The following is a 17,533-nucleotide window of genomic DNA, read 5'->3' as shown; positions in this document are numbered from 1 at the left end:
GGGTACTGCAGACGGACAGGAACGAAAAACCAGAAGTGAAGGGAATGCATGCTTAAGTACTTAAGATGCCAGTCAATCAGACGGGTGTGTGGGGTATATGCTGCCTAGTCTCCCCTAGTATAGGTGTAGTAGCTACTCCGCTATATGGATGGAAAGTACACTATTACATCTCTGGCTTATCCAGGTGGTCAGAGGCTTCAGTCAGTTGGGAGGAGCAATGTCTCCTCTGAAATAGTTTTATACCCAGTGCACTGATCTACATGACTCAGCAGATGTGGAATTCTACTATGGTAATGACCTTGTATGTCAGGTAGCATCAGACAGTGTGATTTGAAGTTTGTCTTGTGCCTTACAAAAATTCATTGCTGCTGTTTAACAATCCTAGATGTTTCCAGGTCTTGCTTCCATGGATTCTTATTGTTATCCAATAACTTAAATGATCTGAATGCTGTATGGTTAAGTGAGTGGATTAACTTACCTATGTATACTAGAACAAAAGTCATTTTGAAGAAACAATTGAAGGTAGTTGGAATTGTGATACCAATCTGAGCAACTCCTGCTGTGATGATTTGACCTCTGGGGTAAGTGATCCCCAGTGACTTCAGATTTACTAGAGCTCCCTGATGCAAGACATGATGATGCGATGCTGTTATGAGGCCAAGGGCAGCTACATTCATTTTGTCCATCTTTTGCACCAAGATTGAACTATGCCTCTGCCAGGGCCACACTGGTCCAGTCCCAAGTGTCAATAAGCAGATAGTGAGTGCACTGCAAGATGGCAGCATTGCCAAATCCTTAGGCTGATTTAATTGAACAGGTTACCAAATTCTGTTAAGCTATGGAATTAAAATGACTGTAGATACAAAAGTTATGTGACAAAACATTAATGGCTGCTTTCAGACTGGAAGGATGTGCTCTGGTGCCTTTGGGGAGGTGGGCAGGTGTTGGTGTTGGGACCATTGCTCTTGAAGACACTAGTGACCTTTTCTCATTAATGATTGTAGGGGATCATGATTGCTGAGTTTGCAAATTGCACGAGAACTGGATCGTACATAACAAATTGTAAGTCTTATTGAGGCCGTTATTGAAATGGGCAAACCCATGGCAAATTGGTAATACCACATTTTTCCTACCAAAACATAAAGCAGTATAAATTAAATGGGGCTGTTTTTAAAGACATTGGAAAACAGGAAGACCTGATGTGTACATGTCCAATTTTTGTCTTTTGAAGATGGTAGGACAAGTTGAGTGGAGGCATGGAGTACAAAGCCAAGAAGTTATGATGTCCATATTTATGGTTTAAACCCTAGAATATGTACAGTTCTGGACATAATATGTCAAACGGTGCAAAGAAGAGTTTTTTAACATATTATTCTAAGCAACTCTGCATCAGTACCTCTGCCCAACCATCTTGAGCTACTTCATTGAATGATTTTCCTTCTCCTCAGAAAGTTGCAACATTCACTGTAATAGTCAGTTCCATTCCATCTGGAAAACATTCAATCTTGTCGTGTAGACACAAATGTTACTTGTGCAAAGACTGCAGTAATCTAAGGTGGTTTCTTACCACGTTATCACAGATGTGGGGATGGTTGATTAAACCCCAGTAAATAGTGTGGCTTCATGACCATTCTCTGGGGAGTCCAGCAATTGAAGGCATATCATGAGACAGGAACGGAAGTGGGCCATTCACCCCACCGAGTCTGCCTGCCTGTCTTTAAGTTAAGTCGTGGCTGATCTGATCCTCAACTCCACTTTGCCTTTTTCATCGAAATCCTTGATTTCCTTACTGACTTTTAAAATCTGGATCTCAGCTTTGAATGCACTTAACAAACCAGCTTCGACAGCCCTCTGCAGTAAAGAATTCCACAGATTCTGTACACTCCAAAAGAAATTCCTCCTTGTCTCCATTTTAAATGGTGCACTGTTATTCTGAGATTATACCCTCTGGGCCTAGATTCTCCCACAGTGGGAGATAACCTCTTGGGACGCTTGACAGGCTAGATCTAAAGAATCATGAACGTTTCAAGAAGGTTGTGCCTCATCTTTAAATCCTAATGAGTACAGGCTCATCCTCTTTAACCTTTTTGTGCTTAAAATACTACTTCAATACCCAGTATCAGCCATGAGCCTTCTCTGAACTGTCTCCAGCTCCTTTGGTAAGGGGCACAAAACTGTTTATGATACAACAGATTTTTTTTTTTTGGGACCAGTAGTAGTGTACTGATTGATTATGTGGAACTCTTGGTCAAATGTAAAAACACATAATGCAGGGGGTATATACGTCACTGTTATACTTTATTTACAGCATAATACTTTACTTTACATAATAACCCTTCTGAGGAAGGGTCACTGGACCTGAAACGTTAACTCTGTTTTCTCCTTCACAGATGCTGCCAGACCTGCTGAGCTTTTCCAGCAACTTTGTTTTTGTTCCTGATTTACAGCATCTGCAGTTCTTTTGGTTTTTACTTTACATAATAATGCCACTTTGCCTTAACTAAAACTTATTGGCAGAAAGCCTTCTCACTTGCACCCCCTACTGACTACTTGGACATGTGGAGGTTGTGATTAATACAGTAAACTTCTGGTATTCAAGGTGTATAACTTTTGCCGGTTTATTGAATGCTGGTTCATAAGGTGCCAGTCAAAACAAAGTTTGCCATATTTCATCTGCAGTCTGACTACTGCCTTGTAGAGTTGTAGCAAAACCTCTGTTTTCATGTTCCATTCTTTGAAATAAAAGCCAACATTCCATTTGTCTTCCCTATTACTCACTGAACTTAGTTGTTAGCTTTTTGTGATTCATGCATGAAGACTTCCAAGTTCCTCTGCTAAAGCTTTCCACAGTCTTTCACCTTTTTGCAGCTCCTCTATTATTCCTGCTGAAATGCATAACCTCACGTTTTCCCACGTCGTTTTCTAATTATTTTTCTTACACTCTCTCTTTAAGCTGTCTGAATCCCTTTGCAGATTGTCACCTTCCCACCTAATTTTGTCATTGTTTGACAATTTGAGTACATTCACTTTGCTTATCCAGCCCGATCCCTGTGGCACCATAGTAATTACAGGTTGCCATCCTGAAAAAAAACTCCTAAAAATCCAAATATTATATCTGCTGCTTTGCCTTTCATGGATTCTGCTTGTTAACACCTCAAAAAATTCTAGTAAAATTGTCAGGCATGATCTTCCCTTCATGAAGCCTGCTGACTCTGCATGATATGTGTTTCTAAATACTCTGCCATTACATCCTTATGGGCTCTTAACATTTTCCCAATAACAGGCCAATAGTTCTGTTTTTTTGCCATTCATATGAATGGTGAAGTACTTTGTTGCCTGAATAAATGCAGCACCGTCACCTCCAAGAACCAAATTTTGCATCATCCAGGACACAACAGCTTCTCTGTTTGGCACACCATGAATTGAAATATTCAATCCCTCTGCCACTGCACAAAGATAGCAGTGTGTACCAACAGCAAGATGTGCTGCAGCAGTTTGCTAAGCTTCTTCTTGACAGTGCCTTCAAACCTACTACTATTACCTTGAAAAAGAACAACAGACTCCTCGGAATATTAGAACCTGCAAGTTCTCCAAGTCTCAGCCATCCTGACTTAACCAACCTACACCATTAGAATACACTGTAGTTTGAGGAGATGGCTCATTACGTTCTGTGGGCAATTGCGAATGGGCAAATAGTAACATTCACATTCAATGAAAAAGAAATTTGAAGGGCTAAGGCGAAGAGCAGATGGGTGGGACTGATGGGTTTATTGCTTTTTTTCACTGAGTTGCCGCAAACATGGTGGACCTAATTGCTTCAAATCAGAGCCCAAATAAAGTTGTCATTGCAACTGGCCTGGAAAAGCATGACTGATTCTACATCTCAATTTTTGGCATTGCTTGTTGAATGGTTTTTTGGGTCCTAGTTCCAACTGCTGGTTTCTGTTGGATCAGATGAATCTAATTTGGGTGGAAATGGCATCTATCGTTACTTGTCCGCTTTCTCTAGCAGGCTTTCTTCACCCTGTATTTCTGGCTAAGATTGTTGAAAAATACTTATGTCATTTGATACTCCAGTCCTATGCTTCACTGTTCTTGAAGCGATGTCCAGTCTTCTTTTTCAGTAAGCTACTTAACTTTCTAACACCTTGTGGGAATATAGAACTTCAACATTAGAGAGCTTTTTTTTTTGTTGGAACAGTAACTTTTTTCCTCTGGTTTGGAACTGAGCTGAAGTTGCGTTGAACTTTGGACTTTGAGCAGCAGCTTTGTTTCTTTGAGCAATAGCTTTGTTTTTTTAATCAGTTTTGTTTATGGGAAACTGGCTTGGAAAGTTGTTGACTTTCAAAGAAAACTACAGACATTTTGGCACATGAGATGTACTGTACTTGAGGGCTGGCAGTTGCTTGGATGCTAAAAGGGGCCATCAAAAGGAGGCTGCTACTGACCAATCAAACAAAAACTATGATTTGGACAGAAGGCAGTGTTGCTGCAAAAGCTGCTGGATGGCATTTTGGTTGCTTTCTAGTTATCCTTCAGTTATTGCAAGTTCTGAGAAAAGCACCCAAATCTGTAAGATAAGACAAGACCTAGAAGTCTCCAGTCAACAAAAGCTGTGTACATTGACTAGTAATTTTGGAATTCAAGCGAGGTTGACAGACATTTAGGACTGTAGACCAACTCATTATCCAAAGTCCATTGCATGAAGGTTTAGCAACCATTCTTCAAAACTGCTTATGTTGGAACTTTTAAAATTGTATCCCTTACCACACTCCCATTTGAGGGTTATGATCAAAGAAGATTGGGTTTAAACTGTAGACCATTAGATTACCTTGCAGAGTTTCACTCTGCTGAAGTTACAATATTAATGTTCTTAACTAGGTTTAATCAGACAATTTTGGGGCCATTGAACATCTTAATTATATTATATTACAATATTCAGTGTTTGTGAGTCAGTCTTGCTGGCCTAGTGTCATAACACCAGGGTGCTGATCTTCTTGTCACTGTAGCTGTTGTGTGCATGAAGAGTTCCACAGTGTGACTCCTGCAATTTTTTTTGGAGGGACTTCTGATCCTGGCTGAAATATTGATGGGTCATGCAGGCTATCAGGCACTACAAAAGACTGGATACTCCCCTTTTCATTTGAGCTGCTGTATTCAGGTTTTTTTAATTAAAACTGACTTTCATGGAGGTTGTTACTTCAGCTAATGGCCATTAGTTAGACCAGGTATGAAGTGTAATTTTCGTACTATCCTGGCAAGTCCTGTGTATCAGGTTCAAGTCTCTGAGACATGGCATGAAATTTAGGGTTGGAGACAGAGTTCTGTGTTGTGTGAAATTGGCCAATCAGAAGCTTAAACTTCAAGGCAATTTTCAATATGTCTATGTGCGTCTGAACTTTGAGATCCTGAGACGCATTTCACAACTTGCTTCCAATCCTTGAGCTAGATTCTGGAAGTTTTAATTTTACTGGATTTGCAACAGCAAACTACAAATTAAAATTGGTGGGTGTATAGAGTTCTTTGTCTGTTTTTTAAAAAAAAATCTGCATTCAATTATTGATTCAGACTTGCAAATAAATATATTAGAACTTGTTTATGGAAAACTTATTCCTTATCAGACTTTTTACCTTGTTTTTCATCAGGTAATGTATGTGACTAAAGGAAAGTATGGCTGATGTATCCAATGCTTATTAAGCACTTTATTGCTTTCAAAGAGAAAAAAACTTGCTCCTTTTTTACAGGTGAGTCCCTACATGGCTACAGAGTTTGCATTCAGGCTATATTGCTAGACAAACCTCATATTGGAACAATGAATCTTGGAAAGGTAAGCATGGGTTGCACAACATGTTGCAGCTTTGGTTTGAGATATTCATGTTCCAGCGTAGCAGCAAGCTTAGTGGAGCTTTGAAACTCACAGGATTTTATCAGCAAATGGCAGTTTCTGATTTTTTTTTTTCTCGGAAATGTTGCCTAATTTAAGTGGATTAAGAGAATGCAGTTGGAGTAGTTCAGTGAAGAGACTTTTGAAGGACGTTACAGCTTTTGCTTTTTTTCTGAAATAAGTGTAGACTTTGAAAGTTAGTGGTTAGACATGAAAATGTCTGATAAGTGGGGGTCCTCCCAACAGAAGGATGGTAATTTAGTCAGGATTGGATTTAATTTTGTTCTTAGTGTATATAGATAATTTTGGACCTGAAAATAGCACAATAATGGGTGGTGGGGGAAGCCCATAATCAAAACGCACTGCAGAGTATGTGATTCCTATTCTGGTCGGTGGTAGACCTCATTGTGTTCAGGGTAAAAGTACTGATTAAATGTTACTAGATACTTGTTCATACACAAGTTTGTCTGAACATAATTGCCTCACCCACAAGAGGACACTGTATAATAGGTATCTGGTTATTTGAGCGAACAGGATTTCAGACCATAATCAGATCAGTCATGACCTCTTCTTCAAAAGGTGAAGCATGCATAAGAGGCTAGATGGCCACATACCTCTGGGGCTAGGAGTAATGAAATGGTGTGCAGATTTAGGGCATCAGGGTAAAACAAGAAGTTGTTTTCTCACCATACTTGTCACATAGTAATTCAGCTTGAACTCTCAGGTGTAAGACTGAAATTCCATTATTAATTACAAGATATACGTTTTCTTTAAATGCTGTTGTTAAGCTTAAGCTCCTTGTGCTCCTTTTTATTTTTATTTTACTTGGTTTAATTTAAAGTGCCACTTTTTAAAAATTTCAGTATCTGGAATTGCTGAGGTCCCAGTACAATAAACCAAATAAATGCCTCAGCATCATGTGGGCCTTGGGACAAGCTGGAACTGATTTAACAGAAGGACTGAAAGGTAAGGAATTAATGATTTTCAATTTGGAAATGCTTTGACTTAGCAATAGTATCTGATTTTTATTCACTCTTTCAGTAACATATTATTTAGATTTGAGATTTTACAAATGCACACTTTAATTTTTTTTTGAAAGTAGACCGTAATTCTTAATTGAGCTAGATTAATTAGTATCATCTTTATAAAAGACTTTCTTTATTCTGTATTTGGGGGAAAAAAACTTGGATTAATTAAATTAAAATGACCTTATTTGTATGTTTTGATTGAGAGTAACTCAGTGACTGAGATGGGGTGTGCACTCTCTCTAGTTCCATTACTTTGGTCATAACACAAATTTTAATTGTTTTACCAAGTTCCTGATGTCGCCCAGAATAAAGAGATCCATCAATTAGCATTCCTTAACACAATTGATACTTTTATTTAAAATCTTTAAAAATGAAGGTGCAAAACTCTAACAATTTGTAGCAAAATGGCCCAAAAAACTCAACTCAAACCAGATGAGCAAAAAGAAACTGATTTTTCTTTGTAGTGATTTATTTTGGCCATTAGTGCTTTGTTCACAGGAGGGACAGGAAGTCTGTGCAATGTTTGGACTGCTGTTGATCTGGTGTTCTGATACAGGTCACAAGACACAGCCCAGAAGAATCCTCCTCCTTTTCTTTTTCATTCCAACTTTTTGAAGTCAATATTCTTTTCCTGCTCTTTCTTTTTCTCCTTCCATCTTGCAAGCTAGTTTCAACTTTTTGATTTTTGTTTTCCTCCTTTTTCTTCACCGCCACCCCCCCCAACCCCCGACTCTTGTCAAAAGCCTTTACTGAAGACCATGTAGACAACATGAACTGCACCACCCTCATCTACATGTGACATATTGTAAAATTCAACCATTTGCTAGCTTTCAGGGGAAATGATGTCTATGCTGACTATCCTTGATTGATCATTGACTCTCCAAGTGGTTATTATTTCTTTTCTAATAGTTTCTTTTATCACTGTTACACTCAATGTCCTGTAATTTCCTAGTTTATCCTTCACTCATTTCTTGAAAAATGGTGGTACATTAGCTGTCCTCCAGGCCCCTGCCACTCCTCCTGTGACCAGAGGGAATTTGAAGATTTTAATGCCAGAGCCCCTGCTGTCTACTTCCAAGCCTCCACAGCGGTCTGGGCTACATCTCATCTGAGCTTGGGCACTTATCCACTTTCATGTCTGCTATTCCTTTCCACTTCTTCTTTTTTCACTTTGAAATGTTGTACAGTTCCTCAATTGGGTTGCTGTCTGAACTCCTTTTTGACTCTAACTTCAACTTGTCTATCAATTTCCAGCCATCTCACCTTGATTTTTTTGTTTGTTTGAAGATTGCTCGGGGATGTATTTTCCAGCTCCAGAAAATTCTTAGCATGAATGTTGCTCAATAATGCACCAGAAACCTGGTGTTTTTCCCCACTTTTCCACCATCCTTCAAACTCAGAAAAAACATTCATAACACTGTTCTTTTCCTCCGATTTTAGTGTGGCTTAACATCATGCTTCCTGTATTGGGTGTCAAAGCTCTGTCTGCTTATGCAATTAGCTATTTGGATCGATTGCTAATGTGAGTATATACAGAACTATTTGAATGAGAATTCTCAATGTGCAAAACCTGTATCAAAATTCACAATGTATGAATCAGCTAAATATCACAGGAATTTAGTAGAGACTTTCAAAAAGGAAATGCTGGGTAAACTCTGATCTGATCACGCCTGTGAAGAGAAAAACGTTTAACTTTGAGTCCAACATGATTTAACAACATAGTTTTCTTTTGGAGGTGTTTGCTAATCTTTTTCCTCTGCCTGTTCAATATTATATATTGCAATTAGCTTTAACTGGCACTTTTTTTTTTTTTTTTTGAAGTATGCAAGCACACACACCTGGCACGAGTAGCCCAGTGGTTAAGTGGGCTTGCAATCCAAAGATTTGGTTCAAACCTGTTGCATCAAGTTGTGAAATTGAAATTAGGAAATTCAACAGCTTGTGCACAGAATTTGCTGACTTTTTGAAACCGAACTGGCTCACTACTTCAGAAAAGAGAATTAAGACCGTAACACACAGGAGCAGAAATTAGGCCATTCAGCTCACCGAGTCTGCTCCGCTATTAGCCATGATTGAATAAATTTCTCAACCCGATTCTCCCGTTTTCTCCCCATAACCCTTGATCTACTTGACAATCAACAATCTATCTATCTCCATCCTAAAGATACAGAACAAAAAGAGCTTTCTGTAGGCATTCATACAAAGTTGAAGTGAAGAATTAGGCCTGCTTTCACTTGACCCATCTGGGAATGCCAAACGCATCAAGTTTTTTTTTTTTTAAGACCACAAGGTGCAGGGCTGGATGAACACAGCAGGCCAAGCAGCATCATAGGAGCAGAGAGGCTGACGTTTTGGGCCTAGACTCTTCATCAGAAAAGCTATCCCTTGAGGTTTGTCTGGAGGGAGGAGGGTAACTTCTTCAGGCTAGGCATCCTTAGAAGAGGCTTCGCAGTGGGGTTAAAATTGAATCGGAGATAGTAGGAGCTGCAGATGCTGGAGAATCCGAGACAACAAGGTGCAGGGCTGGATGAACACAGCAGGCCAAGCAGCAGCATAGGAGCAGAGAGGCTGACGTTTTGGGCCTAGACCCTTCATCAGAAAAGTTTTTTTTTTTTTTTTTTAAACCACTTCATTCTGGAGAGCATGACTTCTTCACTCCAGTATGATATTCAGGTAACTGATTTTCGCTCCCTCTAATCACATCCCTATCCTTTGAAAAGTGTGCTAATCATAGGAAGGGGTTGCAGCTTTTATAATGCAAAATATAATCTCAAAGATTTAATTTAATATATCCCTTCCCTACCTTAAATTTTTCAGGATGCATTCTAATCTGTCCAAGGGATTTGGAACAATCGGACCGAAAGACTTTTTCCCATTGCTGGACTTCGCTTACATGCCCAACAACTCACTTTCACCCAAGTAAGTTAGAATTTTAATTTGGTACTTTAAGGAAACTGCAAGTTTGAGATTGTCCTTCAGTTTTTTGTGACTCATTGATGCATTAAATTTATTTCCAACTACATAACTTGCATAACAAGTGTTACTAAAATAAGGTTAGTCTTCAATATATTGAGGTGTAGTTAGATTTCTGCCTCACTTCAATGCCTTGGAAAAAGTGGTGTTCCTATGAACACTATTCAATCCTATCCTGTGAATAAATGCTTGCACCTTGATGGGTATTTAATTGTAATAGCTAGTACTCCCTGAACTTTCAACCAGCCAGTTACTGAGTATTTTAAGCCAGTTAATGGACAACACTAACTACACTCCTTGAGATTCTTGCTTGTATCAATCCTTTTCTGAAGACAAAGCATTTGAACAACTTAGGCTAGTTTACATTTGTGCTTCAGCACTGCAACTAATCCTATCTTTGGAAGCTAAACTAAATGTTTACATTATCTGTGCCTTCCGTATTTAAAACAAAAGCAACTGCATTTTCTTTTAAAGGCTCGAAGTCCCAAGTCTTGCAATGATCATGTTAGTGACAATTTATAAGTGTATTGGTATCCTTTTTTAAGATGGGGGATGCAAATTGTGAATGATGTAAACTGGACCTTATATAGTTTAACATAACCATTTGGGACTTGATGCCAATAGAACAAGTTATTGGCTTGCAACAATCTCCATGTAATTCTTGTGACTTTAGGGAAGTGATGAAATTGGTTCCTTAGCTTGCCTGTCAATTTTATGATTTTCTTTCAGTTTACAGGATCAGTTACGCCATCTTTATCCTCGGCTGAAAGTGCTGGCTTTTGGTGCAAAACCTGACTCTACGCTACACACCTACTTCCCATCTTTCTTATCAAGAGCAACTCCCAACTGCCCTCCAGAGATGAAGAAAGAGGTGCATGCTGTTATATGTCTCTAAAATATATTTTATTACGGTAAAAATTTAACACCAAACCATTTTGCTGCATTGTTTCCCATAAAGCATTCATAACAGTTAACACTTAAGATTGATCCAATCTAGTCTAGATTTGTAACATCTTTGCAGATTTTGGTTTTGTTTATAAGGTCGAGGGAAAGTATGTTTGAAATTTGAAAAATTGCCTGGACTACATTCTTAAAACATACGATGCTTGAGGAAAAACTTGGATCGATGTTAATATCAGTGAAACTAGCTTCCAATCCATCATGAATATCTTTATCAAACAATCAAAAATGCTTTCAGAATGGGACATTTGAATTTTTAATGTTCCTCCACTCTAAATGTGGAAATTAATTGAAAATAGTAGTTTTTATTTTGAAAGCAAGAGCTACATCTATGACAACAAGCATGTATTCTCAGTTCAGTTGCTGTTAAACCAGTCTGAAATTATGCACATTTGGGCACCAGTCTCTTTCTTTTTTGCCTTTTGCTTCCTCCCACCACCACCACATCTTCGTTCCAATAGCTTGTGCACGTTATCTGTCTCGGCTCTTGAAGATGCAATTGGGCAAAGTTCCTGATTGTCTGTGCCTCATCTCTAAGAGGTCAGCTATGGGTTGAAATGTGATATAATGAATGAGCAAGAAGAAATTGCCAGCTTGTCACTAATTTTACTTTGTATCATCTCTTTACTGGTTTTTCTACTTGTGCCACAACTGATCAATTGGAAAATGTGTCTTTTGTAGTCAGGATATTTTGGGAACAAGAGTAGGCCATTCAGGCTCTAAGAGATGTTTCACCATTCAGTGAGATCATGACCTGATATGTAGCTTATTTTCATACACCTTCCTTTGGCCCATATTCCTTTATACTTTTTGTAACTTAACAAAAATTTATCTTTTACATTTTTTAAATCCTAACAACTGATAATGCATCTATTGCATTATACATCCTTTGAAGTATGGTGCCCAGATCTGCTCTGCCCTCCAAGTGGGGTCAAATCAGGATTTTGTACAGCCACAGCATAACTTATCTATATACTCCAGTCCTCAAGATATAAAGGCTGGCATTCCACTAGCCACCTTGATTTATTTTCTGCACCTGTTCATGACATTTTAAAGATGAATGCACCTGAATCCCCAAGTCTCTTTTGGATATCTACTATATTCCGCCTCATACCATCTAGAAAGTTTCCTGATATATCCATTTTGGTCCAAAGTGAATAACCTTCCATTTGCTTACATTGATCTCTTATCGGTCAAAATTTGCCTTTTCACTTAGTCTATCAATATCCCTTTGTAATTTTATGCTATCTACAAAGCTGCCTAACTTTTATCATTAGAAAATTTGGATATAAGACTTTCTATGCTATTTTCCAACTTGGTCAATAATATGAATAATTGCCATAACAGATCCTCATGGGACATCACTGGTCACATTCTGCCATTTTGAGTACCTACACATTGTCTGTACTTTGCTTGTCACTCCACCAATTTCCCAGCCATGTCAGTATTTTGCCCTCTACTAAAGTGGAAACCCACAGTATTAACACTGTCCTTTGTGAACTTTTTTATCTAGCATTTTGGAAAGTTTTGAAGTAATCTGAATTCTATATCTCTTGAATTGATTTATATTATGAAGTTAACAAATGTTGCTTTTTTTCCTCTTGGCTTTCAGCTCTTGAAATGTATGGTTGAATGCTTAACCACAGATTCTAACAGTTTCAGTGTATGGAGACAGCTGTACACCAAGCATCTCTCTCAGTCCAGGTGATTTGTTTAACATTTTAGAGCAGAGCATGGGGATACGCGAGTAGGAATGGATAGAGATCCTGGTGTTTTTGTTAAAGCAATTTCAGTTGTCTTTGTGTACATATAAACTGATGTAACTGGTTAGTTTTGTCAAACCTAAATCTGATCACGTTGCTAACTTGAGTTTAATTTTGTAAGCTGTTCTATTGTCTTTGCAATTTCTGTTGCAGCTTCTTGTGAATACTTTTTTTTTTTAAAAATTCTCAACAGTTTCTTTTCTCTTTTGAATACTTTTCAATCATTATATCTAATTTTCCCGAGATATCTGTCACAATGGTGGCTGAGCCTGGTTAGCACAGTGAGCAACAAAATTACTTGGGATTTTTCTGTGTTATCTCCCCTCCATATTAGACGAGTTTTCGGAAACATTCCAGTTTACTTGTAGTTCAGTGAAGAAACCTGGTTCTAATTCTTCCAATTTTACAAGTAATTCTGAATTTTCAGCAACCTAGAGTATCTTTGATTACATATTATGCTGGTAGGTCACCACTTGATAACATTTTGGTGTTATGACCTGATTATATACTCTTTGGTTAAATCTTAATTTTGAATCATAGATTGATGCAAGGAGCTTGTAGTGTGAAGGAGTGATTTTTGCACAATAGTTAATGCATTCTGATATTTTGCTTGATTTAATTTGCTTTGTTAGAGCTGTCAAGTAAAGTGAGGCTGTTATGGGACATCTCTAAATATTTTTGACACAGATAAAATCAACATTAAGGTGTTTTGGAGCTTGTTGCATACAATTACATGTCAACAGTTGTTTCACAAATTTGGATTTCTGTTAGAACTTTATAAAATAAAACAAAATGCAGGAGAAACTTCACAGGTCTGGTAGCATCAGTGGAGTTGATGCTTTCAGTCCAATGAGACTTTCGCATCTAAATGTCTGCAATATCTCTCAACATTTTGCCTCCCTTCAGAATACACGATTTATGCTGAAAGCATGCTCTTTAGAAAAATGTTGACCGACTTTATCTGGAACCTCCTTTTGATGTTGCTTTTTTTTTAAATTTAAGTGTCCAATTCTCTACCCTTCTCTCCATCAAAAGGTCAGAAATGGGCATGTTTGTGCAGTGTTCAGTACCATTTGTGACTTCCCAGTTAATGAATCCAGTAAAACCTGGACAACATCCATATTTGGGGTGTGCAAGTGGCAAGTACCTTTCATGCTACAAGTGCCAGGAAATCACAGTGTCCAATAAAAGAGAATCTATCCATCGCCCACTGTCATGCAAAGGCATTACCATCACTAAATCCTTCACTGTCAATATTCTGGTGGTTACCATTGACCCGAAACAACTGGGTGGGCTCTATATGTTTTCTGACAAGAGCAGGTCAAAGCCTAGTAATCATGCAGTGAATAACTTGGCTGCCTACCAGTTCCTGTCAACCACAGTGTAGCCAAATACTCCTCGCATGCCTAGTTGAGTACAACACCACAGCACAGGCTTGACATCATCCAGGACAAAGCAGCTAGCCCGACTGGCATCGCATCCACAAATGTTTGCTCCCTCCACCACTGCTCACCAGCAGTGTGTACCATCCACAAGATGTACTGCAGAATTTCATCTGAAGTCCTTTAGACAGCACTTTCCAAACTCCTGACTACTACAACTATGCTCATCTGCTGCCCTTGTCCTTCTAGATAAGAGAAGACCACCACCTGCAAGCTCTCCTCCAAGCCACTCCCCATCCTGACTTGGTGCTGTACAGCCATTCCTTCCATGTTGCTAGGTCAGAATTCTGGAACTCCCTAATGGCATAGTGGGCTATACTTGCATCAAATGGATTGCAGTGGTTCAAAAAGGCAGCTCAGCATCACCACCTCCAATCACCCAGCTGACATGCCCAGAATGAGCAGTTAATGATCCTTTTGCTTCATTGTGCCATCCCAATTAAAATTTTTTTTTTTGTTCTCCGTGTTTTGCAAAATCAAGTCTGTAGTTCCCGATCTTGTTTCATTTCATTTATGAATGTAGTATTAACTCTTATAGCCCTCTTTGTTGCAACATCGTGTTTTTTTTTTAACTGTAATATTGGTTGCATTTAATTCAATTAAATAGCAGTGTTTTTTTTTCTTTCAGTCTCTTGCTAAATAATCTTTTGGAAATCTGGAACAACCTTCCAGCCAAGGTAACTTTCATTTTATTTTTTCAACTACAGTTATACTTTCAGCTGCACATCCAGAAAATGCTTCACTTTTTATTGTTTTTAAGCAGTATAGTTTTGTTTTCATTTCAAATGCCTCTTTTTTTTTTTTTTTTTTTGCCATGAGTATTTATAGACTTAGTTATCTACCTTGATCAGAAATCCAGCATATCTTTTAGCCTTGATATTAAATGGATTGGGAAAAGGAACTTCTTGCAGATCAAACATAATCATCTAAAGTTCAGGGTGATCCACTTGGAATTTTTCTCTAACTTAAGAGTTTTGCAAAAAGTTTCACTAAGAAGGGTCACGTAACTATTAAACAACTGATCCTTGTGGATTTAGTTGACTACTGTCCAAACTCTTCTTTGCAATGTAAGAGTGCCTTCTGCTCTGATGTAATGCTTTATTTTTCTACTTTTTATCTACTGCTGTACTATTCCAATAACTTGATTTACTGATAACATATGGATTTTTCTATTGCACCTGCTTACTTTTTGCTGTAAATCTAGCTTTTCAGGTGCTTTACATTAGGCTTTTTTGTTTTAACTAACTAGCTGTAGTAATAGTTAAAAGTTACCAAAAGTGAGTAGGCTGTGGGGAAGCTACTTTTCAGATTGTAGAATACTAAATGATCAATCCAATAGCAAATTATTATTTGTATCTCTATTAATGCACTCATGGATGTTCATGCTCCTATTTTAACAAATGTGGTGTTCTATCCAGATGCTATTTGAGAACATAATGGTGCAATTCCTCTTCTAGCCATGTTACGCACATTAAAAAAGTATTGCGCATATCTCCATGGTGACTGACATCATGCTTAAAAACTGAAGGAAGTTAGTGTTCTTGAATGTACTTTACTGCTAATTATTGCCTGCCATCATTTTCTCCACTAACATTAACATGAAACCGATAGTGTAATGTTGGTATTTATTTTCTGTGCAATGCCTCCAATCCCATGTCTGCTTTGTTCCTATTGCTTTCAGTCCCATAATGCACCATTTGCAGTTGAGTTTGCTCAGCTAGCTGGTCCCAAATTGTGCATTATGAAACATTTTTGTGGAGTTACATTTGCTAGTCTCGATGGGGGAAAAATGATGGGTTAAATTTTTATACAGGAAGACTCTTAGACTTGTTTGGTTGGACCTGGATGCAGAAGTCCTATCACTGTTTCCAACAAATTTAATTTTTGTCATTAGGGATAATTGAATGGGTTGATTCACACAGGAGGTAAACCCAACTCCAGGCCATGTAATCTCTGGTTATAAATAAACTCCATTTTTGGCTGTAACAAAAGCCTTCATCTACAGTATGGGAAGTCGTAAATTGATGGATAGATATAGATGTTGAAGGGTGGATAAGGTCTGTAGTTCTTATGATTTAGCAGTTTTAAAATCTGCTGATCTTAATGACTGCTGCAACCAGTAGTTTAAGTTTAAGTAATTTGCCTCAAAGAAAAAATAACTGGTCTCCAAGAGCTCTTGTGGTGCAGCGGTGGTATCCATACCAATGAACTGGGAGGCCTGGGTTCAAGTTCCACCTGTTCCAGAAATGTGTTATTACATCTGTGAACAGGTTGATTTGAAAATGTCTAATTAGCCTCCTAGGTGGTCTTGACTGGCCACCTGCTTCAGGTTGGAGGTGGGGGATGAAATGCCTCTTCTTAGTTTATTGTTCAATTGATAGTATAAACAAACTATTAAAGAACAAGGTGTTTTTGATTGCGTGGATCTGAACTAGCAGTTTCTTCAATTTTATAAGCGATTAGCCACTTGAAATTCAAAAGTATTTCTATTTCTTGAATAGAAGCCTCTCATGTAGGAGTAGGAGAACGATTTTAGATTATTAATTTTTTTTCCCATCTGTATGTGCCCCCTGAGGTCTGCCTTCAGATACTGGATGAGTGGCTGTAGGGTGTGGCCTGCAGAGTAGAAGGGTCTTTTCAGTTGAGATTAGGAAAGAAGTGGCTGGATTTGAAGAGAGACTAGAACATTTTTGGCATTGCGTTTGCATTGATGACACTTTTTTAAAGGGGTGGCATCTGTGTATTGTGAAGACCAAAAGATCTGTTTTTGACATCGCCAAGATCAGGCTTCTGCGAATCCAGCCTCTGCACTTGCCCAACCCCCTCTCCTTTTTTTGCTTCTGGGATCTGCAAGCCTGGATCATCTCGCACTCATCACCACCACCACCACCAACCCCCCGCCCTCTCACCAACAGCAAACTAGGCACAAACCAAGTATTTGTTACTGACATGGGCCCAGTGATTTTGGGAAACTTCCTGACTTTCCCTGAGTAGTGGAAATCTGTACCTAAGTGACGGGAGCTATGGATTATGACAGACTTCATGAATGTGTGCTAGATGTGAAAAGTCCAATAGAGTTGTATGTTTTGTTTCATAAAGTTTGAAATTTTAAACTGACTTTTAATATTAAGCATTAATTGTAGGTGCAGAAAGCTCTGCAAGAAACCATTCGTTCATTTAAAGTTACAAATGAAGAACTATCTGGGAAAAGTACTGCAAATTCGCAAGAAATACAGGCCTGTAACACTGCATGCAATGTAAGAATCTGAATATTTATACTTGCTGTTTTATGTTAGAATTATTCTGTTCAGATGAGTTGGACTACCCTTGTTTGAGTCTTTTTTACTTTCAAGCCTTTTTCTATTTGTAGCCTTAGAATATACTGCTATGGCTTTTCATCTTACCCCTATCCTTTCACCTTGAACAGCAACCTTTTTTCAACCACATGGTAACAGCATCTCAGGCTTCTGTCAGAAGTTCTGC

At 38.3% G+C, this 17,533-nt stretch overlaps 1 protein-coding gene across 2 annotated transcripts in view; it reads left to right on the top strand.

Moving 5' to 3' along the window:
• Window positions 1-17,533, top strand: part of tmem214 (transmembrane protein 214) — a 45,504-nt gene that overhangs the window by 15,908 nt on the left and 12,063 nt on the right. For both annotated transcript variants that reach the window (XM_020512664.2, XM_048596972.1), the window contains exons 5-12: window positions 5,745-5,827; window positions 6,748-6,850; window positions 8,353-8,434; window positions 9,730-9,831; window positions 10,615-10,756; window positions 12,458-12,549; window positions 14,679-14,727; window positions 17,194-17,307. In XM_020512664.2, the coding sequence (XP_020368253.2) occupies window positions 5,745-5,827; window positions 6,748-6,850; window positions 8,353-8,434; window positions 9,730-9,831; window positions 10,615-10,756; window positions 12,458-12,549; window positions 14,679-14,727; window positions 17,194-17,307 (767 nt within the window). The remainder of the gene's footprint in view (window positions 1-5,744; window positions 5,828-6,747; window positions 6,851-8,352; window positions 8,435-9,729; window positions 9,832-10,614; window positions 10,757-12,457; window positions 12,550-14,678; window positions 14,728-17,193; window positions 17,308-17,533) is intronic.

Source organism: Rhincodon typus, chromosome 5 (assembly GCF_021869965.1).
Source record: "Rhincodon typus isolate 14 chromosome 5, sRhiTyp1.1, whole genome shotgun sequence".
Classification (NCBI taxonomy): Eukaryota; Metazoa; Chordata; class Chondrichthyes; order Orectolobiformes; family Rhincodontidae; genus Rhincodon; species Rhincodon typus.
The sequence above is the reverse complement of the archived record's forward strand: the minus strand, read 5'-3'. Positions and strand labels throughout refer to the sequence as shown.